The following is a 22,367-nucleotide window of genomic DNA, read 5'->3' as shown; positions in this document are numbered from 1 at the left end:
CATGTTGTGTCATAAGCCTTCTCAATGTCAAAGCATATTGATACAGGATGTTGTCATTTGAGAAAGGCTTCTCTGATTGATGTTTCAAGTCGAATCAGGTGGTTCATGGTGGAGTGCTGTCATCAGAACTCACACTGGGTGGGCGAGAGGAGGTTGTTTGATTCGAGAAACTAAACAAGACGAGCATTAACTATCCTCTGTATGGTCTTATAGAGACAGCTCGTCAAAGCAATTGTACAGTAATTTGAAGGAATCTTGGGATCCTTCCCAGGCATAGAGAAAGGCAGGACAACAGCCTGGTGACAGGCGTCAGAAAAAAACATTTTCCTGCCAGATCCAGTTAAAAACAATTAGAAGAATAGTAAGAGAAGGAGGAGATAGATGGCGCAGTATGTCAGCGTACATCATCACGTCTAACCGATGTACTGCCAGACCTGGGCAGTTTAAGTTCCTCCACTGTAAAGGGACGATTATAGTCACAGAGACAATCAGCTCGAAAGGGCAGAGGTGTTTGCTCTGCCCAAGTCTTGATGGCTAAGTAGGTAGTGGAAGAAGCAGGTGTGCTAGATACCTGACAAAAGCTTTCGCCTTGAGTATTGGCGATTCTCAGGGTATTAGCCACTTCCTGGCTATCAGAAAGAAAGATCGAGAGGGGGACAGAATGATATTGCCCACTAACCTTTCGAATCTTGTCCCAAATGACTTTGGAACTGGTGGAAAAAGATATCCTTGTTGTAAACTTAATCCAGGATTCCTTCTGACTTTCACGTCTTATCCACCAAGCATGTGCACAGGCCTTTTGGAAAGTGATGCAGTGTGAGTGTTGGGATACCTACGACAAGTGTCCCAGGCCCATTGTTGATCCTTCTGTGCCATGTGGCATGGAGGATTCCACCAGCAGACGAGGATATCGTGGAAGAAGTGTTGAGGTTTTAGGAATACATTGATCAGCTGCTTGTACAATACAGTCAGTTATTGCTGCCACACAGTCGTCTACTGATGGCTGAGAGATGATGGCAGGATCAAGTTCTGCAAGAGCAGTGAAATAGGGCCAGTTTCCCTGATTCAGCTTCCACCGGGGCATGCGGGTTGGGTGGCATCGACCACAGCTAGTCTCTCCAAAATTTATAGGAAAATGATCACTGCCTCGTGGATTATTGTCAACCCTCCATGATAAATGGGAGAATAATGAAGGGGAGCAAATATATATCAATAACAATAACAGCACTTCCCCAGAGGGAATGACGTCCATTAAAGACCTCCAGGATAAAAGGGAGACGGCAACTGTTTAATGAGAGCATGAAGATCTGATTGATCATATATCTCTCCAGGTGACAGGTAGAAAGGACAAACAGTGATGGTAAGACCCAAGGAAACACGGATGGCTATGGTCTCCAAGTGAGTGTCGAGTGACAAAGACAGGGTGAGCACAGTGCCACTCCTTCATACACTCGTCCATCACACAGCCTGTCACTTTTGTACAATGAAAACAACTGAAAGGTGACTGTATTGGCAGGTTTTAGAAATGTTTCATGTAATAAAAGACATATGGGATGGTAGGAAGCAATCAGTTTTGATGTCATCCAGACTAGAACGTAAACATAAACTGTTCCATTGTATCAAGGCGGCCATTTTTAAACATATGTGTAGGCGAATTGGGTGGAGAATCCTTCTGTTTACAACCACGTCTCCTTTCCTCACTGTCCTTATTTGAAGGAGGTCTATCGACCTCCTTGTACCCTGCCCTGGGTAGATTAAGCAGGTCTTTGCTGTTGGAAGGGGATTCCAGTGACTGAAGACGCGAACGAATGATTGTTTTGCATCTTGGGGTGGGAGAAGGTAATGTATCCGAGGAAATGCCTGTACCCAGAACCTAAGGAAGTAGATCTTGAGGTTGTTGAAATGTATGGAAGGGACAGATATGGGTGTTGAAGTTGATTCATCAATTTTTTCACCATGGAGGTCAAAAGGCTTTACATTTGTTTTGAGAATGATATTCTTGGAGGCACAGAGAGATCTGTCTGCACTCCCACTTTAGTTGTGGAACGAAGAGCAGCAGCATATGTCTAAGATGAAGCAGTGGACAGCAATTTTCAAGCCTCAGGATAAGTAGTGTTATGAATCATTTCCAAATGCTGCACCTCTTTTTCTTCCAGCAGTTTAGGACAAGAACGAAAGTAGGACGGGTAAGAGCCATTGCAATTGATGCAATGAAGGTCCATTTCACACTGATAGGCATCATGATGCTTGCCATCAAAACGAGCACATGTCAGAGACCCACAACATTATGTCTTTCAGTGACCGAACCTCTTACACTGGAAACATCGAAGAGGGTTTGGAATGTACGTCCATACCTTGCAATGGTGGTAGGTGCACGTGGTGATGTAAATGTCAGAACTAGGATACTGTTCAGCAAAGTAATTCCATCTTTGCAAGTGGAGATACACCTCACAGCAGAAGCTCCTTGAGTGGAGAAACAATCAAGAATCTCTGGCTTCGGGATGTTCTTCAAATTCCTCTCAGCAATAACTTTTCGTGATGAATTCAAATTAGCATGAAGTTTAATCTCAATATATATATCCCCAATTGCCTTTAAATTCAAGAAGAGTTCACTGTGTTCAGATGTGGATGTTTCCATTAATATGTCACCAGATCGAAGCTTCTTTACTGACTTTGGAGAGCCAGCAAGTCCATCCAGTCCCTTCTGAATAAAAAAAGGGGAACATTTGCCCTTAAGGTTTGTCTGAAAAAGAATGTAGGATAAGAAAATGAGGAACAACAGTTGTAGAATGCTGAAGATTGCTGCTCAGAAACTTCAAGACATAGTCGTTTTCCTATGGACTGTTTTTTCATTATTTTATTTAAATTTTTTAGTTGGAGGATCCATAATAAAAAAAGGATTACGGTGCCTATTGACCCCGCTCACCATGGAATCCTACAAGTGAACGCACTGAAATGTCAAACAACGACACTGTAGCAACACCAGGGTTTCGTGAGCACTATATCCAAACACCAGCATCTGATACAACATTCACAACATCTGTTCAGAACTTACAACACGTGGTACTTGGTTGATCCCAGCCGATTGGCCCAAGGAGAGCCATCCCAAGGCTGCTCGTCTACAGGAATTCAAGGCCACATTGGTGCATTAGGGTTGGACCCCTCAACCACCAGGCCCTTTCCTAGAAACACGTGGAATGATGTTTAGATACCAGAGGAGGTAAACTGAAGGTACAGAACCTTCCTTGGGAGGTCCCTAACCACACACAAGCATATTAGGAGATGAGGAACAAACAGAAAGTGATATTGAAGTGTAAAAGAACTCAGATCTGCATCTGAGACCTCACAAACCTGTCCAGAAAGTTCTGTAAAGTCTGTGCACGAATTTCCAGTTAGTTGATATAGATATTTTAAATGGCTAAATTAAAAGGCATATAAAAATCATAACACGCAAATTTTGTATCAAGCACAACAAACAAAATTCAATAACTGCAGTCAAGTCAAGCATCAAAACTAGCACAATAATGCTTCATGCATATAATAATGACCACAAGGTAATAGTTGAGACTGTGATTCCTGAATTTCAGAAAGTTGTAGAAAATCTCACTTCAATAAATAGAATACTGCAATTACCAAATATGAGAGTCTGCAAAAGATACAAGAAAAACTCAGTTATCTGTATGAGTTTGATCTGAAAACAGGGAAAAATGTAACATACTGTTCAGATAAATCTGCATGCAAACTGTTCAAAAAAGTATTTGCATTATTTATTAAGAACTTGCTTATAAACTGTTGAGATATCCATATGTAAGCATTTTATGTGATGAGAGCACTGAAATTGGAAATAAGAAAAGTTTGCTATGCACAGTAAGATTTTGGACCAATTGTCATTCAGGCCCACAACTAACTTTTACATTTTAAACTTATTTCTTTAATACAATTATCTTTATTACAAGTTTATGTTTGATTTACCCATAACTTTGTCTATTGCACTGAAGAAACTAATACCAACAGCGTTAATTGTGATTCAGTTGTCATAATCATGTCTCACACCTGCTTTCAGCATCTTTCTCAATGGTTCTAGCACAGACACATTTGAACATTAGTGTAGAAATATTAGTATGAAAGTACACATTTGCTGTTGTGTGATTAGTACTTGAATACAATTTATTTGATCTTTCAAACACGTTTATTTTACACATGTTCTTGCCTGTGGCTTCACAATGCAAAGAACAACTTTAACTGCCATTACTTGTGAATGTGTGTCAAAGTTTACAGCAAATGAAGTTTGCTGAACCGATTGGTATATGGTATATAGGCGCAGATAGCTAGTTGCTTTGCACCATAAAATACCAAACGAACTAACCGACCAACATGGTATATATACAGTGAGAAGAGTTTACCAAAGGAAACACATGTCATAAGTATTCCAACTCCTGCTGTGGCAGTGTACAATGTATATGTTGTGATGAAGTTTTCATAAGTATTCCAACTCCTGCTGTGGCAGTGTATAATGTATATGTTCTGATGAAGTTTTTATAAGTATTCCAACTCCTGCTGTGGCAGTGTACAATGTATATGTTCTGATGAAGTTTTCATAAGTATTCCAACTCCTGCTGTGGCAGTATACAATATATATGTTCTGATGAAGTTTTCATAAGTATTCCAACTCCTGCTGTGGCAGTGTACAATGTATATGTTCTGATGAAGTTTTCATAAGTATTCCAACTCCTGCTATGGCAGTGTACAATGTATATGTTCTGATGAAGTTTTCATAAGTATTCCAACTCCTGCTGTGGCAGTATACAATGTATATGTTGTGCTGAAGTTTTCATAAGTATTCTAACTCCTGCTGTGGCAGTATACAATGTATATGTTCTGATGAAGTTTTCATAAGTATTCCAACTCCTACTGTGGCAGTATACAATGTATATGTTCTGATGAAGTTTTCATAAGTATTCCAACTCCTGCTGTGGCAGTATACAATGTATATGTTCTGATGAAGTTTTCATAAGTATTCCAACTCCTAAGTTTCATAAGTATTCTGTGGCAGTGTACAATGTATATGTTCTGATGAAGTTTTCATAAGTATTCCAACTCCTGCTGTGGCAGTATACAATGTATACGTTCTGCTGAAGTTTCCTAGAACCTTCCTCTTTCTTTTTTTAATGTGAGTGTGTTTTATCATTCACAAACAATATATGTTATTCATTTGTTTTTGCATGCATTGTAAATATATTCAGGCTTCCTACATGACTAACAACTTATTTAGTTACAAGGATGAGGAAGCCAATTGAACCAAAAGCTGAACCTAGCTGATAAATACTTGAGGATAAATATCAAGAACAGAGGAATATTTCCAGATAATAAAAAGACAGGAACAATAATCAGGAAAGGAAGTCATGCAGACAATATCATTACAAAGGGCATGTGTGGGATACAGAAACCTATTCAGATCAGACTGGGAATAAAGGTAGGGAAACCTCCAAAAGGAGCTGTCAAAGTCTTGGGTAGGAAATATTGAACAGGATAAAGAATGTATGTGGTGTGGTATTGAATGCAAAAGAAGTTAATGGCAAATACATCATACCAATAATGTCCACAGGCTAATAGGGGTAGGAAGAAAGTGTTAAGAAGTGAAACAAAGAACAGTAAAGCAGTAAAGTTCTACATTTACATCCCAACCCAGGTAGGCACTTGAGAAGGAGGTAAATGAATCTGGAATGAATACAACAAGAGATAGAGAGCAGGGAGATAAACACAAAACTGTATCAGGAAAACAGAAGATTTGGAATAAGATTGCTTGATATTCTTTGATGGATAAGACTGAAATCCCATGATTGAATAGCTAAGTGATTAGATCTCTGTTAACAGAAACAGTGGGTCAAGAAGAAGAAAAACTCAAAGATATTAAGATTCATGGTTAATGTATTATGATCCATGTTTAAGATATTAGGGTCTGTGTTTAAGATATTAGGGTCTGTGTTTGAGATATTAGGGTCTGTGTTTGAGATATTAGGATCTGTGTTTAAGATATCAGGATCAATGTTTAAGATATCAGGATCAATGTTTAAGATATCAGGATCCATGCTGAGCAATTTGCTTCACAATTGTTTAAGAGTGTCAGAACGGGAGGGTTGGAAAAATAAACATGGAGAGGAAGAACTATCGTGCAACAGATAAGAAGACAGATCAAAGGTAATTGATTAAAAATGGATAAAACATCACATACCTAAGAAATAATGTATAAAAATGTGTATTAGGCCTAGCTGATTCGGCAGATGAAGAACAGGAAGACATGGTAAAATCTAGTGGTGGAAAAAGCTATGAAAATCTCCCTTGGCTCAAACAGGTTATAGCTTGGTCAAAAGGAAGCAAGGCAAGCTCAGAAGAAAAAAGTTGACCCATGTAATGACCAATCTGATGGTGGATAATAACAGATTAATTCAAATATTTTACCCCACTTGCAGCCTGTCAAATAATGATAGTAGAAGGTGTGATACACCAAGTGTTAACCTGAACCTCAGTATTTATTGTAGAAATATATATTAAACAAAATTGTTTGATGTAAAACATGCGAATGTGAGAAAAATTTAAAACTGAGAAATGATGTTAAAGAAATATACATCTTCTACACATATAAAGAAAATTAATGAAGAAATCCCATTTGGAATCCCAAATACAAGTCACGCCAAAAATGTCAAAACAAAACAAAAGGTCTAAACACGAGTACTGCCAGACAAGAAATGATAGTTCAGTAGAATTGAGTGAAGGGTGTCGCATGCATTTTGAGAGTATGTCATATTCTTATTGGTGGATGATGCATGCATGAAGATTTGCAGGAGAGATTCACAGAATTAAGTGATTTCCAATGGATGGAGATTAATAGTTTGTCCCACGGGTATTTTTTTTTCTTTTGCATATAGAAGGCAGCAATGAATGAGACTAGTGATTTATGTAGAAGGAGATAATGTATCTTATCAGAATTACATATCAAACTTGTAGCTCACATTGCGTTATTTAACTGAGGTGCTTATATGGGTTGCTTTTGGGTATAAAAGATCGGAGAAAGCAAGACCAATGTGTTAGGGATGATAAATATGTTTTGGATTGTCAGAGTTCTCATAATAGAGGAAATTCAGGAATTTGTTTTAATATTATTTTATAAGATTGAGATTTTAAACTTGTATACCATTAAAATTTGGATTATTAGCTATTTTTATACCAAAGTTATTTATATACTTAAGTGACTTAAATAAATGTGACTCACTAAAAATCTTGTGCAAATGCAGCAAAAAACGTCTGTAGAAAAAGTTATAATGAGTAACAATTTTCATAGGAGGAAAGATAAAAACAATGTTTGTCATAAATGGTTGTATAAATAAATTTTTTTTTTAATTAAATTTTTAATTGTTTGTTTTACGACTGAAAGATAAATTTCTAGATATGTAATTTTATAGTAAACAAATGACAGAAATTAAAAGCTTTAAGCATCAAAAAGGATAAGAAAAATAAAACAAACTGTTTCCAAAATGAAATGAGCACTCACATAAAGTGAGTGTGGATTTTCAAGAGACCAATAGAATTCTACATTTTCTTGATTGTCAGTGCTACTCATTCCTCTTTCTGGTTGAAGATGAAAAAATGAATGAGGTTTTGTGAGAGGCAGAGCTTGACAAGTTCCTTTCGAAATAATATTTGCCCTAGGAAGATCAAAATTTCTTAACTCAGGTGAATCAATGAAATGCCACATAATTTCGTATTCCACTCCTTCCCGAAATTTATTTGTCTGTAACGAAAACAATTGTTTATATAGGTATAGTATCCAAGTGTGTTGAAAACATTCAAGATAATTATAATGTAATGTAACAGAAAATTTGTGTGTAAGTTATAACCACTGTTTACATTTTGACAGAGTAATCCCTATACAAAATAAACTGACAATGTTTACAATATACTATTAAAGGTATTCCAAAATAATCATTGAAGCCTATATTTTGATAGTAAAGTTTAAAAGATTTACATACATGCATGTATGTATAAATATGCCCCTAGTGGCTCAGCGGTATGTCTGTGGACTTACGATGCTAAAAACCGGGTTTTGATACCCGTGGTGGGCAGAACATAGATAGCCCACTGTGTAGCTTTGTGCTTAATTTAAAACAACAACAACAATATATAATTATAGTTAAAATATTTACAACAGCAGTTAAAGAAAGTGAAAAACAAAAATAATAATGTACATATTAAAACAAAAACTAGGCACCTCAAAATAATGTATAAAATATACAGAATGATCAAAAATTATATTACCCACTTGAAGTTTATTACTTAAGTAACTTGAAACCATGCATCTTTCAACATCTTGTAGCCCAAATGATACATTTTTTACTGTTCTGTATTTTTCCCTCCAGTCAGTAGTGTTACCTCATAAAACAGCAACTATGAAAGAAATGGTTCATTGTGTTGTTAATAAAAGCTGTTTGTGTGTGGCTACAAGATGTTCGAATTTACTTATTAGTGTATCTTTAGTTATTTAATTTCTAAATTTTGAAATAGAAAAGATAATTTTGGACTACTCTCTGGAGTATTCTTAGGCCTATCACTATTGTAACTAATGTTATCCTTTTGAATGGTTAATTTCTGGTTAACATAAAATAAGATAATAAGATCATAATATAGCTGAGAGAAGCAGAATACTTTGTTATAACATTTTTATAACATAAAGTGAACCCACTTCATTTACCTTAAAATACAATTTAATAGTATTTATGTCTTATACACGATAAGGAAACATAATACTTAACATAACATGATCACATTTCCTTGCAGCAAAAGCAAGTAAGAATATTTATTTAATGAAATATAACAGACAACAATGCTTTCCCACAAAGCAGAACAGTGTCTGAGAAAGTTTCTGGGTGACAAATGTAGATCAATCAAGAAGGAATGTTTCTGAGAAAGTCAGAATTACAAGTAATTAATTTTTTCTTAAAACAAGGTTCTCCTTAATATATAATAACAAAGAGGTCAATTATTTAATACAGACACATAAAATCGATGTTTCCATATAGTTTATTATAATATTTTTACACAACATATATCAATAACTATAAATTATACTTCCTAGTGTAAAATAACATATAAAACATTTTGTGTGAAAGATGAATTCATCAATAATTAATTACGTTCCTGAGTAATCATTATTACAAAAACAAATATCTGTTGATAATGCTGAACAATAACTGGAAGGTTTCCATGAAACATAAAATAACAAGATGATTCTGTAAATAGTATTTTTTCTCGTGCACAATAATGTGTAAGAATATTTATGCAATACATATGTAAAAGTAAAAATGTTTGTGTAATGTACAATACACATTAAAAATGTTTTTATGTAACACAGAACAACTTGTAGCAATACTTCAGTTAATAAAAAAGTAATAGTTATGAAATTTTGTTAACAACATAAAATATTGCCCTCCTCCCAAGTGACTAAGCACTTAGTCCAATTTTAACATATGAAAAATTGTGTTTCAATACTTACAGTGGGCAATGAATAGATAGCCCTGCCCTGGATTAACCATTAGGAAAACAAACACGTGCTTAGAGAACCAAGGGAAGGAAGCCAACACAGTGTTTTTCACATAGCTATCTTGCCCTAAACTTTTTCACTGCCACACTCAGCTTCAGTAGATCTTTTTATTTTGTAATTGTGTTCGAATTTACTCTGCATTGTTAACAAAAACGTTTTTTTTTGCTCGGTAGCGACTGAAGTTTCGAGAAACTACTAAACTGTGTAACTGAAGTAAGAAATCATTGATTTACGAAAGATTACTGTAAAGAGTAGTACAGAATGTTGATAAAACTTCAAGTGAAAGTTGATCTATGTTATGATGTCTGACCTTCAAGATAAAATATTTTTCCCAATTATTCCTTCTCTTGTGGCTGTTAAAAGAAATTTTAAACAGTCAACTTTTTGTTTTACCTTTCACAGCTCTACTCAGTCATATCTGCAGAAGAATAAGAGAAAATACCACAGAAGCACAAGTTAAACGAAATGGTGACAGATGTGTACAGTGATGTGACTGGTTTTCGGTCAAATTGCATCAGACTTCGACATGTACGACAACATGATTCTTAATGTTGTTATGTATACATTATACTACTAGTAGTAGTACAGTACTGTGGCACCGTGGTCATACAAAGATACAGTAAAGAACCGACAAATCAACAAAATCAATTTAGGATTGTCTGAAAAAGAGCATGAATTGAACAAGTTCACGTGAGGAAGTCTAGTACAGAGTACTAGATTTAACGTCAGTGGCCTCAGTTGCAATGTATTAGCATTAGACCTAACGTTAGTGTTGTTATCTGAGAACTGAGCAACAATAACGTAAGGCCTAAATACTGTAACTAGTTTAGTGTAAGTACACTGGAAATGCTACTGCAGCCTAGAATAATTAAGTGTACTATTCCCAACTTAAGGCCATCTTTTTTAATTTGCCTTCACATCCAGACAGGCAGATAAAGTTTCAGACATATGCCTATTTTGTTGATGTATGGTTTGTTGGCTCATCTGAAGTCCCCAGGTCAAACTGAGCTCGAAGTTAAGGTGACAACTCATTCTTCAAATACTTGATTAGGATTAAGGAACTCTGGTCTAGGTCTAACCCAGTATTTAGTAGTTCAATGTGCAGTACAGTTTACAATTGATTATATGTCATGTATGTGTACCAGTACAGAATGATCACTGTGTATATAGGCTACTAAAATATGTATTGTTGATCACAAATTGTTTTGGAATACGTTATGGTTCACAATGGATTTACATGTTACCATTAACATTGATTCTTACATACAGCTATCATAGCAACAACCTTAATGAAACTTTTGCAGTGACTCAAAACTAATTCTCCTAAAATGGATTGAAGCCAGTCTCAAATGGTTTTAATCCAATCAGAATGCAGCAAATCAATAAAGGTATTTATGAATTCATGTTCATGTGCTGATGGACTTAGATCAGAGGATAACTTTCTGACAATCATTGTCTAAATGTGGACCCAGAGTTTAGTATGTTTGACTGTCTTACCAACGTTTTTCTTTATGAATTTCAGTGATATTTAATCATTATAACTATATATAATCCATATTCTTTTTTGTTTTGTTTTTAGTTTTGTTTCTCTATTTTTCAGACTGCAAGATGAAATGTGTTCAATTAAGTGGTGCACAAAAAAGAAAACTTGCAAAAAAAGAACCAACAAAAGCCTTTGGATTTAGTGGCCAAGACAGGAAAGCTGACTAATTTTTTTCACTCAACTTACACAACACGATTTTCCAAATCAAACCCATCTCCTCCATCAGAAATCACTTGTTCTGCATCTGACTCTGACAAGATTGAAGTTGAACTAATCTCCACACCTACAAGTACCACTTTTTCCCCTTCAAGGTCAGAACATCATGATGACGTTGAGGTGTCACAGGCTAGCTCAACTCGAACAAATTTCACAACTGGTCTCACTTTGTCTGTAAATTCTCCTGATATCTCTAGTGTTAATGTACACAAGACAGTGTGAAGATGAAATAATTACTCAAAATGAAAATCTACTGGATTATGGTAAAATGCTTCAGTCTACAAAAGATGAAGAAACTAAAGCAAATGATTCAGAGTTGTGGCTCAATTTCTCTGCTGATTATGCAGCATAGTGGATTATTTGTGTAACAACTGACTGTCGACACCACAATGGACCATTTAGCAAATCTTGCTGGACTTTCAATAGTGATAAACAAATGAGATACTGTTTGCAAAAACTTTTCTTTGGGGTAATATTTTAGAAGCTTTGGAATGTCCAGTTGAAGACGGAGACACTAGAAGAGAAGCAGACAACTTTGAAAATAAGATGCAGAAGCTAGAATTTGTTTTTATGTTGACCATGTAAGACGAGATTTTGTAAAAGTTTCATAAGGCAAGTCAAGTTCTGCAAAATGAGGATTAGAACTTTAAAACACATGTAGATCTGTACGGGTCATTTACTGACCAACTCCGTACTTTTAGGGATGACTTTGAAAGATTTGAAGCAGTTGCAAAGGAAATACTAGCAGACATTGATTTCAATGTAGCTCAAACTCACAAACATGTAATAAACGTGTCAGAAGGAAGGTACTCGATGATGGAGATGCACAAAAAGTAGATCTGAATGCCAGAGATAAATTTCGTATCACCACCTTCTACACAATTGTTCACAAACTAGAAACCCAGATGAGAAGAAGAGGAGAGGTGAACAAAGAAACAACAAACAGATTTTTTTTCCCAACTGATGTGACAAATGATGTCACTTCATCTGCTGAAACTGAAAGGTACTCTTAGTGTTCCAAAAGCTAACTGATGCTTATCCAGAGGACTTGGACACTAATTTCTCTGCCAAGCTTCAGCAGTTTCATTCATATATGCACCATAAGTTCAGTGCAACAAAAATTGTAAAAAACAGATTCAGTCATGCTGAACTTTATATAATAATTTAAGACAAAATTGAGTGTGCGTTTCCAAATGCAAACATTGCATTGCATATATTTTTAACATTAATGGTCACAAATTGCACAGCTGAGCATTCATTTTCTCAACTCAAGCATATTAAAAACCCGAACAGAACAACTATGTGACAAAACAGGCTGGATGCCTTGTCTCTGCTAAGTTTAGAAGCAGATTTGTTACACCAAATGAGTTATGAGAACTTGATCAAAGACCTTGCAATTAAAAAATTAATGTCTTAATAACTTTTCATATAACAATGGAGGGACCGAGGGGCACCATTGTTGGGCTGTGCTAAGGGCATCAGTTGCCCTTAATCAGGCCCTGACACAGCCATTATATAGTTCTGTGCTTAAAATTCAACAAAAAAATTTAAACATCAATAAAGCTGTTCTGTGTGACAAAATAATGAGTAAAAACATTCCTATTACAGAAGTAAGAATTAAACGCTACATGTAAGTTGTTTCTGTTTAAATAGTTTTGTTCCTTTTTTATTACGCACCAAGCTACACAATGTGCCATTTCTACCATGTAACAAGTACCAAAATCCACTTTTTAATACATGCCATCACTGCTAAACCACTTGTGGGCTTGGTGAGATAGATAAAAAGAAACAATATTTCTGTTGAATGTAAAAGAATAATTATGTATTACATAGAATAACTTATTAGTGTTTTTGTTTAAAATACAGTAATGAATGAGAAGGTTCAGTATAACAGTTAACGAGTATCAGGAATAAAATAACTTGTGGTGTCTGTTTCTGAAAGATTAACATGTAAATATGTTTCTGTGGAACACAGAAATGTGACTGAGAATATTTATGTAACACAAAGTGACAGGGAAAAAGGCTTCTGTGTAATAGGGATAAATTAGGAATAATTTTACTCTGTGTAACAGTGAAAAATGAGAAACAATTCTTTACATAACAGAGTAATGAACAAGAATTATTCTGCGTGATATATATTATGAGGTAAAAATGTTTATAGTTAACATAAATTAGTGAGTACACTTTTCTATGACATAAATTATAGTCTGTTTAGCACAAAACTACACAATTAGCTGTCGGTCCACAGAAGGGAATGGAGCAACCAATATTTGCACTACAAGTCCTTAGAGTTATCACTGATCCATTGGGGAAGAAACTATTAATTTAAATTCAACACAGCACTGTTGTAAACAATATTTTGATGTAAAAAAGAAAAACAAACAACAAAATTATTCTAGAATATTGATTAAATGGTAAGAATACTTTATTATGATAAACATATAAGAATATTTATTTGTAATGCAAAATTATGTGTTAGACATTTATTGGTAAAATAAATGCTTGGTTATAACATAGGATAACAGGAAAAAAGGTTTCTGTGTAACCTAGACTAATGACATCACGTCATAATTTACGTGATCTATAATAACAAACACAAATGTTTCTTTTTAACACAGACATAATAAGAATAACAGTAATGAATGTTTCTCCTGAAGCAAGAATTACAAGAATAAAGATTTCTGGGTAAAGAAAACTGACAATTAAAAACCTAGTTGTGAAACACACAAAACACTGTATAATATAGAATAAACTTACTTTAATATAAAGTTAAATGATGAATAGTAGTTTTGTACATGAAAGAGAATGACAAATAAGTATGTTAATGTGTAACATATACTAAGGAATAATACGTATTTTGGATGCAATAATAGGAAGTGTTTATATTTCTCTGTAGCAGGAATTAGCAAGTAAAAATGTTTCTGTGACAGATATAATTATGTACAAAATCAGCTTTTCTTGTGTAACAAATAAAAGTGTATCTTTCTAACACAGATTAAGCTGATTTCTTATGTTACAGAAATGTAAAATACAAAGACTGTAGTGTAAAAACTTACTTCATATTCCTCTATTGTGGATTTCCAAACAGCCGACATTAAATAGTTCCCAGCATTTCTACTGTAGTGGATAGTGCTCTCAAACAAATAATTATAAAGCTGTAGTAGATAAAAATGGTAATTCTCATTCATATAGTCACTCTTATCAGTTACTCTCAGTCCATCATTTTCTAACCCTGTATTAGTATCACCAAAGTCCCACTGTAATTGATGCACTGCTTCTTCTATCAAACCGATAGCCTAAAAAGCAAATATATTTGTTTAATATATTACAGTTTACTTACGTACTATTATGCAAAAATAAATAAGCATGATTGTTTGAGGTTATATTCATATATGACATTAGATACGATTCTTTTTATATTCATATACAAATATCTATTACTGTGCATTATTACAAGGATCTTTAGAAATCTGAAACACAGAATAAAGCAAAACATTAATATAGAACATAAAATTATTCTTTAATAATAATAAATCATTGTGTTAAACATTCTTTTCTCAACTGGTAATACCAAAAGTTTGGAGCAACTACATATCTGTGGATAGCTCACAATTACTTTTTTTTTCCTGTAGACCTAAAAGAAACACAGAAATTCTTAAATAAATGTTTACAATTATTATTCAAATGAAAACATCATATAAAAAAGACATAGGTAAATTATACAATTTAGGAATTTTCACAGATGAAATTGGTTTCTGTCAATGATAATATGGCAATTCTTCAAATGCAGCAAATGCTAAAACTTGATATTAAAAGTGGTGAAAATAATATAACAATTTAATTGTTATAAAAAACACAAACAATATCGTGATGAATTAAAACAGTGTATTAAAACAAGAACCATTTTCATTTTAACATATCTTTGACGATTTGATCAATGTCTCAATGTAACTCTTCATATGAAATTTTTATAAGTTGTTACTTCATCATCATCCTCGCTGGATATACAGCTTTCCACAATACCAATTACTGTATATGTTATCTTCATAAGATATAATTTGTTGAAGCTCTAGTTAGCAAAATGTATTATTAGACATAATTGGTAAAATCTATATATAATAATAAAATCAACCAATGGTAATCATGTAACTGAATATGAACTGCTCCATGAAGATTAAAACAGAACAATAATTTAATGGAATATATGTCACTTTGCTGACATTGAAAAAATATTACTCATTCAAAGAATATAACACATTAAAAAAGGATAAACAACTGGCTAACCTCTTATGTGTTTGGATTTTTTTCAAAATTAGCTACAAAAGTAAATTTTTTATTTCACTTTTTGATAGTCTATACTAAAATATCCAATTGAAACAAAAGATTTGGTGATGTGTTATTGTACTTCTGAACAAAATATGCTGGATAAATAAATGTTTTTTATTATTTAGGTAATATTACAATAAAGATTAATAATATTATTCTCCAGTGTTCATGATATATAATTCAGAATAAATCTCGCAGAGGTAAGCACAAACAGCATTACCAATGCCGTCCCAGCTAATACTGATTGTAATACATGTTTACATATGAATAGATTTGAACACGTAATTAAATATATAACAATAAATAACTTGCTTGAATTAACTTGGGCAAATATCTTTTGAAACATTGAGGACGTGTAAGTTATCTTGGGCAAATCCTAGAAGAAGTTAAAATAATTTTTAAAAGTTGCAGATCATGTCAAAAGGAGGAGATGCAACCTTAACAATGTAGGGACAACATTGAGACTGAGTTATTTCCTTGCAGCTAAAGATATAGAAGATTTTGATGACATAAACTGAAACTAGTTTCAACTGAAAACGACAGGAATAATAGTTTTCAGGTACAACTAAGTGAGAAAAGACTCTGCAATTAAACACACTTAGTTTGATAGAAGTTAGATAACTTAATCAAAAACTAAATATAATGTAAGCCAAGAAATATTCATTATTAATAGAAATAAAAAAGTACAAGACAAGCATAATATGTGAAGTGCAAACTAATTCATTTGAAACTTAATACAAAAGGGTACTCTGCTATTATTGCTAAAAGTACTTTGGTAGTCTTCACAATATTAACAAAACTAAAAAAGGACCCACTCAAATTATTTATGAATGGAACAATTCTCAAGGCCATAATGAAAGGCCACTAACCTACAATTTAAAATAATTTGGGTTAATCACGTAAAGAATATTCTAACAAAAGTTTGGAAGTGAAAAAATTATATATGAAGTCTAATGGGTAAAAAGAATGGTACCTCGGCAGACAACATAATTAAGATCTATAGAGCATATATAGGCTCAGTAATTGAATATGTCTGCCTAGCATGGGTAAACACAACATCAAAAACTATCAATAAACTACAAATGACATTACTCATTACAGCATACAAAGTACCCAGAACCACATCATCAAAGTTTATGCACAGATAAGCAATTATACAAACTATATCTGATAGACTCCTAAATAATTCACTAAATTATTTCACAAAACAGTGGCAAAAATGACCTGTGTGAATTAGATTGCTTCTGTAAACATGATGGAGATAACCTTAAAGAGTAAATGTATTTATGTTCAAAAGGCAATCAAATGTTGTACTTTTACAACATCAGTTTTACAATATCAGTTTTCAGCTGATATGACAGCATTATAAGCGTATTTATGTAAATACTCACAATTAGTATAAATTAATCAATGTGAAAAATACACATGGAACTATTTGACATACTCAGGATACTTGCAACAATGAACTGAAGAGAAAAATGTATTCATTAGCATGGATACAAATGTAAATACCTACATGGGCATTGATCAAAAAGGGGTTGGGGTAAGTGCGAGATATCCTGATCCTCCCAGGTCTATAAAATAGACCTACACACCAATTATGAGAACAGTACCAGCCCACTAAGATTTCAATCAACATGTAATGAAGGAAGGTACTTCAGATGTAAGAATGAACATGAAAGTTAACATTTTCCAGCACAGTAAATATATTTCTGATAGATACGTCCCTCCACTCTCATCAATGTTACTTTCTATATGCATACTTTTTATTACACATTAACCTTAAGACTTTCATCTGATCACTTATGTTTCCATATGAAACTGCTGAGTTCTTGTATGTAAATAACGATGCAACAACTCTCAACAAACACAAGTGCAGCACCAACTCTTGATGGTTCTTCTATACTGAGTGTTTAATCATGGTTATGTATGAAAGTAATATCCACTGGAAGTGGGAAAAAGTTTTGAGTGGAAGGAAGAAAAAAATCAGAAATAGATTTTTAATGTTGGAAAATAGTAACTTCTGCTAACATCCAGCTATAACACTGACTTCTGCTAACATCTAGCTATAACACTGCATTGATGTGGTGAAGAGACTGGTGTGAAGATTTATCCAGATGAGACCCTTTCAGGAAATGCCCAAAAGGAACTCATTCCATGCAATGTCATGTACTTTGAAACAGTATAGCAGTAAACCTGGGGGCAGCGACATCTCGTCTGTACCAAGACACATTCTTTGCCTTGAAAGGAAATGTCCCAAGAACAGATGAAAAATACAAGCACAGTACCATAACCTACATTAGGTTTTCAGAAGTGCTACATGTGTAGTGTTGCTAGAATATGTCAGCCAATACATCATGAGTCAATCTGAGAAAAAAGCAAGATGCTACCATCCTGACAGTGATAGGATGGAAATCACTGCCATCTTTACCTCAACCCAGTGGAGTGAATTTGGAAAGTTAGATCAATCTTGCAACTAAGTACGATCTTGTGCTGGCTGATCCTGTGCCACTCTAACAACAGACTATCTGGAAACCTGACATCTCTACAGTGTTAGGATGGAGAAAAGCTAGCTGGAAGTGAACTGTACTATGTAGACAGAATGACACCACCCTACTCTCTACTGAGTGAAATAGGTTAACATGCAGAATGCAACATCCATGGTTCATCAATCCAACATCTGGGAACTGATGACAAGAAGTTGAAGGTTCCAAATGAAGAAGAAAAAGGAACACCAGAAAGCATAATAAGGATTAAAAATCTTACTTTTATAAGAAGGCCATCCCTGGGTATCAAACTAGGCATGGAGGATGAGCTTGAGTTCCTTCCAGTGTTACTTATGCTAATCCATGAGCAGATATAGACCAGGTTGGGCCCTATTTAGGGAAAGAAGCACCATGAGAATACCTTGTGGAATATTGATTGTTCAATACTATACCAGGTTAGAACAGCTCTATATTTGGCAGGTCCTTGTTAACTATACACCTATGAGAGGCAACAAAGAACACTGAACAATATTCTGCAGTAGAGTAGAGGGCTATATAAAAAAAGAGGGAAGGAAAAAAAGAAACACCCAGACAGAGAGAGTTTGTTGTGTTCAGAACAGAAACTGTAGGCAGCCTTCAAAAGTTTATAACCCAATAAAGAAGAAATGGTCAAACAACGAAGACAATGTGTGAAAAAAGCATGAGGAGTCAACCACATGCCATTCCAAACAATTTTCTCTAATAAACAAAAAATCTGAATAAATAGACAAGACTTTGAACAGGAATAAAGTTAATAAATAAAAGGAAGAGGTGTAGTGGTGAATGAACTATAACTCTCATGAGCCAAAGATGTTTTATGGAGAAAAGCACAGTCCAGATAAGAGAAGGATAGAGACATAACAAAGCAGGGTATGAAAAAGTAGTGATGTCTTACACTTTATAATGCTGACAAATAACGACAAGAAACTGGATTTAAAAGTTTTTCAGGAACAGATAGTAAAGGGGTTAGGAATCCAAAGGTTCAAAGGGATTAAGGTGACAGTAAGGATAATATCCTTAAGATCCTAGTCAGCCAGGTTACAAGGATGGCAGATGAAGCATATTAACTACTGGTGAAGTAATAACCCATCAAGAATGAAAAAACTAGAAAGTAGTAAAGAAAGCCATGGACTCAAATATTATGGGAAGAAGACAAACATAACTTTCTGTAGGAGAAGCTACACTGTGATGGAAAACAAGAAAAACACTGATGAGATTTAAAGAAATTAATAAACATGAGAAGGACACAAAATGTCAACGTAGACCAATGTCTGCACTCGATGAATCATTTTCAAACTTAAGTAGCAGGAAAAGAATGCCTGAGCTCCTTACCGTAAAGTCTAGATTTATACAAGTAGAGAAGTCCACATTAAATGCTACCTAGAATGGAGTAATTTGGGACAATGAAAAACCCAATACTATCTCAACAAATAGCTAAAAAACAAATAAGTAACAGCTACAACTGGAAAGAAAGCTTTGTGATTCTTATATGAAACAAATAAAATAGGAAGAGCTGGGTTGTTAAGCAAAATATTTAGCACAAACTTAAACATGGTATTACCCTATCCCATAATAGAGTAATAACAGTTCGTTTGGGTTACACTAATATTAGAAAGAAGTAAGGTATTCCAAGGGTAAATAAATTAAGACAGTATAAACTAGGTAATCAGAAAATTACTCAATGAACACGATCAAGGCGAAACAACTAAAACAAAAACACAGAAAAACAAGAAATAGAAAATAAATTTGTTTTGTCTGCTGATTACCCAGAAATGAAGCACACTGTGTTACAAACTGTGAATTTCATGATTCTCATTTTATTTATCTAAATATTGTTGTACTTTTTGAAGTGTGGAAGATAAAATCTCACTATTTGATTATAATGGCCTAAAACTTGGCAACAGATGTTTTTTACTAGTTGCTTTCCCTCTAGTCAGTAAGTTAAATATATGGGACAGTAAGAATCATGTTATATTCCACACAAATAAGAAATAAACATCAAAGAGAAATCTACATTGCTCAAAATATGACAGAATAACTGAATATCAGTGAAGTAAATTATTCTCAACTTTACCTGTATAATTATAAGGATTATAAATTGTAAGACACAACACATTATATCTATTGCAACAAGCTTGTGTATTTTACATAACTTTATAACCACCATGTGACCACACATACTATAACTATGAAGGCACTTAATGAGAAATTTGGAAGGCCTTCCATAAACTTTAGAAGAAAATGGAAATAGTTTTCAATTACTATATTTCTTTATGGAAATTGTAACAGCAAACCATAACTGTTTACCCTGAAAGTTTATAACATTATACATATATTTATATTTAATTTTATGTTATTGCCTTATGGGCCATCTCTAACTAATAATCCTTCCATGCAATTTGTAGATCATTCAGTGAACATATAGCTCACATTACCTTACTTACAAATTACTCACAACCATTGTTTGTGAGAGATGTTTATTGTTAGTAGTATTTGTTCATTTTACATGAAAAAACTTTATAAAACCTAATAAGTGTCTAATTTTTACACTTTAGTTACTTTTAAACAACAAATAAAGAATACACACGAAAATAAGAAATACACTACCTTCTTTAATTGTGCTATACAAACAAAATTTTACCTCACTTTTATTACACAAATTGTGTTACAACAAGAAATATTTTTTTATTTAATTAAATAATGCAACTAAGAACATAGAATAATGACATGTGATGCCAGACAATATTCTGGAATTATCACAATAATTCAAACTTTTTACCTATGCGATAAAAGCAGTCAAAATTTCAGCTATGCACAATGACCTGTTTTCCAATGGGAACAGTTTGAACTGGAAATAAAATTGACCATTCTCTGTACATATAATAATATAATATTATACATTATTTTACAGATTAAGATTTTGGCTTACTATTGATTATAACTCCCCATTGCACCAAACATGCTCGCCCTTTCAGCCGTGGGGGCGTTATAATTTTATGGTCAATCCCACTATTCGTTGGTAAAAGAGTAGCCCATGAGTTGGCAGTGTGTGGTGATGACTGGCTGCCTTCCCTCTAGTCTTCCACTGCTAAATTAGGGACAGCTAGCACAGATAGCCCTCGAGTAGCTTTGTGTGAAATTCAAAAAACAAACAAACAAACAAACAATTGATTATAAATTATGTAGTAATAAATGTTTTTGGGAGAGATTACTGGTAACTTATTAAAGACAGGTTGTGATAGGTGGGTGTGGCAGGATGTGTCTCATTTTATAGTTTATGGCTCTGAAACCAAATAAGGGCTTGTAAAAATATTTTTGTCTGTATAGAGGTTATAATGTCATTGCATAGGTCACTGGTTAGGCCACATTTGGAATATTGTGTTTAGTCTTAGGATTCCTTTCTTAGGAAAGGCATTTAATTTGTTGGAAAGAATTCAGAGAAGCATTACATGAATGGAACCTGTGATGGAATGGTTGTCACATGAGACGAGGCTGAAAACATTCAAATTGTTTTCTTCTAGAAAAGAGAACCCTTCTCTTGGGAGTATCCAACTTCGGTACTTAAGATTGTAAATGGATTTGTTAGTATTACTGCATAATCTCTCTCTATATTTACCAGTGAAAATAGTAGGACCAGAGACAAGTATACATTTTAGCAGGGTAGGATTCAGTTACAGCTGAGACAGTTATTTTTATAACAGGATGGGTGGTCTTTGAAATGAGTTGCTTTCAAATGTTGTAAAGCCACCAAATTTAAATGGCCTTAAGAAAAAGTTTGATTAGTATATGAATTACAAGGGCTGGTTTTAAATTTGGTTTATTTTAGTTAGTTTAGAGAACAGCTGAAATGGATCAATAGCTCCAATGTTGTCCAAAAATATTATGTTATGTTGAGAATGAAGGCTACAAAAATTATTCTCTGCCTGTGTAATAGTTATATCATAATGAGTAACTTACATTAAATTCTGTACTTCTCAGAGGGGTGATAAATAAGTTAGAAAAGAAGACAGACATTGAGAGAAGATCTCAGTTCTGATATGAGGGGAGATTGAGAATTATTAGAAATAGTTTCTGATATTATCAAGAACTTAAGTAATATAAAATTTTGATTTATTAACTATGTTTTGTTGCCTGGTTTATTCTAAAATATTGATAATAATTT

The 22,367-nt window shown here is 33.8% G+C and overlaps 1 protein-coding gene across 2 annotated transcripts in view; it reads right to left on the bottom strand.

The window, feature by feature from the left end:
• LOC143245364 (uncharacterized) overlaps positions 1 to 22,367 on the bottom strand; it is a 37,874-nt gene that overhangs the window by 5,163 nt on the left and 10,344 nt on the right. The window contains exons 1-3 of one of the 2 annotated variants that reach the window (XM_076491611.1): positions 18,447 to 19,015; positions 14,411 to 14,650; positions 7,550 to 7,789 (exon numbers count right to left, since the gene is read on the bottom strand). In XM_076491611.1, the coding sequence (XP_076347726.1) occupies positions 7,550 to 7,789; positions 14,411 to 14,650; positions 18,447 to 18,485 (519 nt within the window). In that variant the 5' untranslated portion in view covers positions 18,486 to 19,015. Of the gene's footprint in view, positions 1 to 7,549; positions 7,790 to 14,410; positions 14,651 to 18,446; positions 19,016 to 22,367 lie in introns of those variants that run through there. The other variant, XM_076491610.1, reaches the window with a different exon arrangement.

The sequence above is a fragment of the Tachypleus tridentatus genome, chromosome 2 (assembly GCF_004210375.1).
Source record: "Tachypleus tridentatus isolate NWPU-2018 chromosome 2, ASM421037v1, whole genome shotgun sequence".
In the NCBI taxonomy this organism is placed as follows: domain Eukaryota; kingdom Metazoa; phylum Arthropoda; class Merostomata; order Xiphosura; family Limulidae; genus Tachypleus; species Tachypleus tridentatus.
The sequence above is the reverse complement of the archived record's forward strand: the minus strand, read 5'-3'. Positions and strand labels throughout refer to the sequence as shown.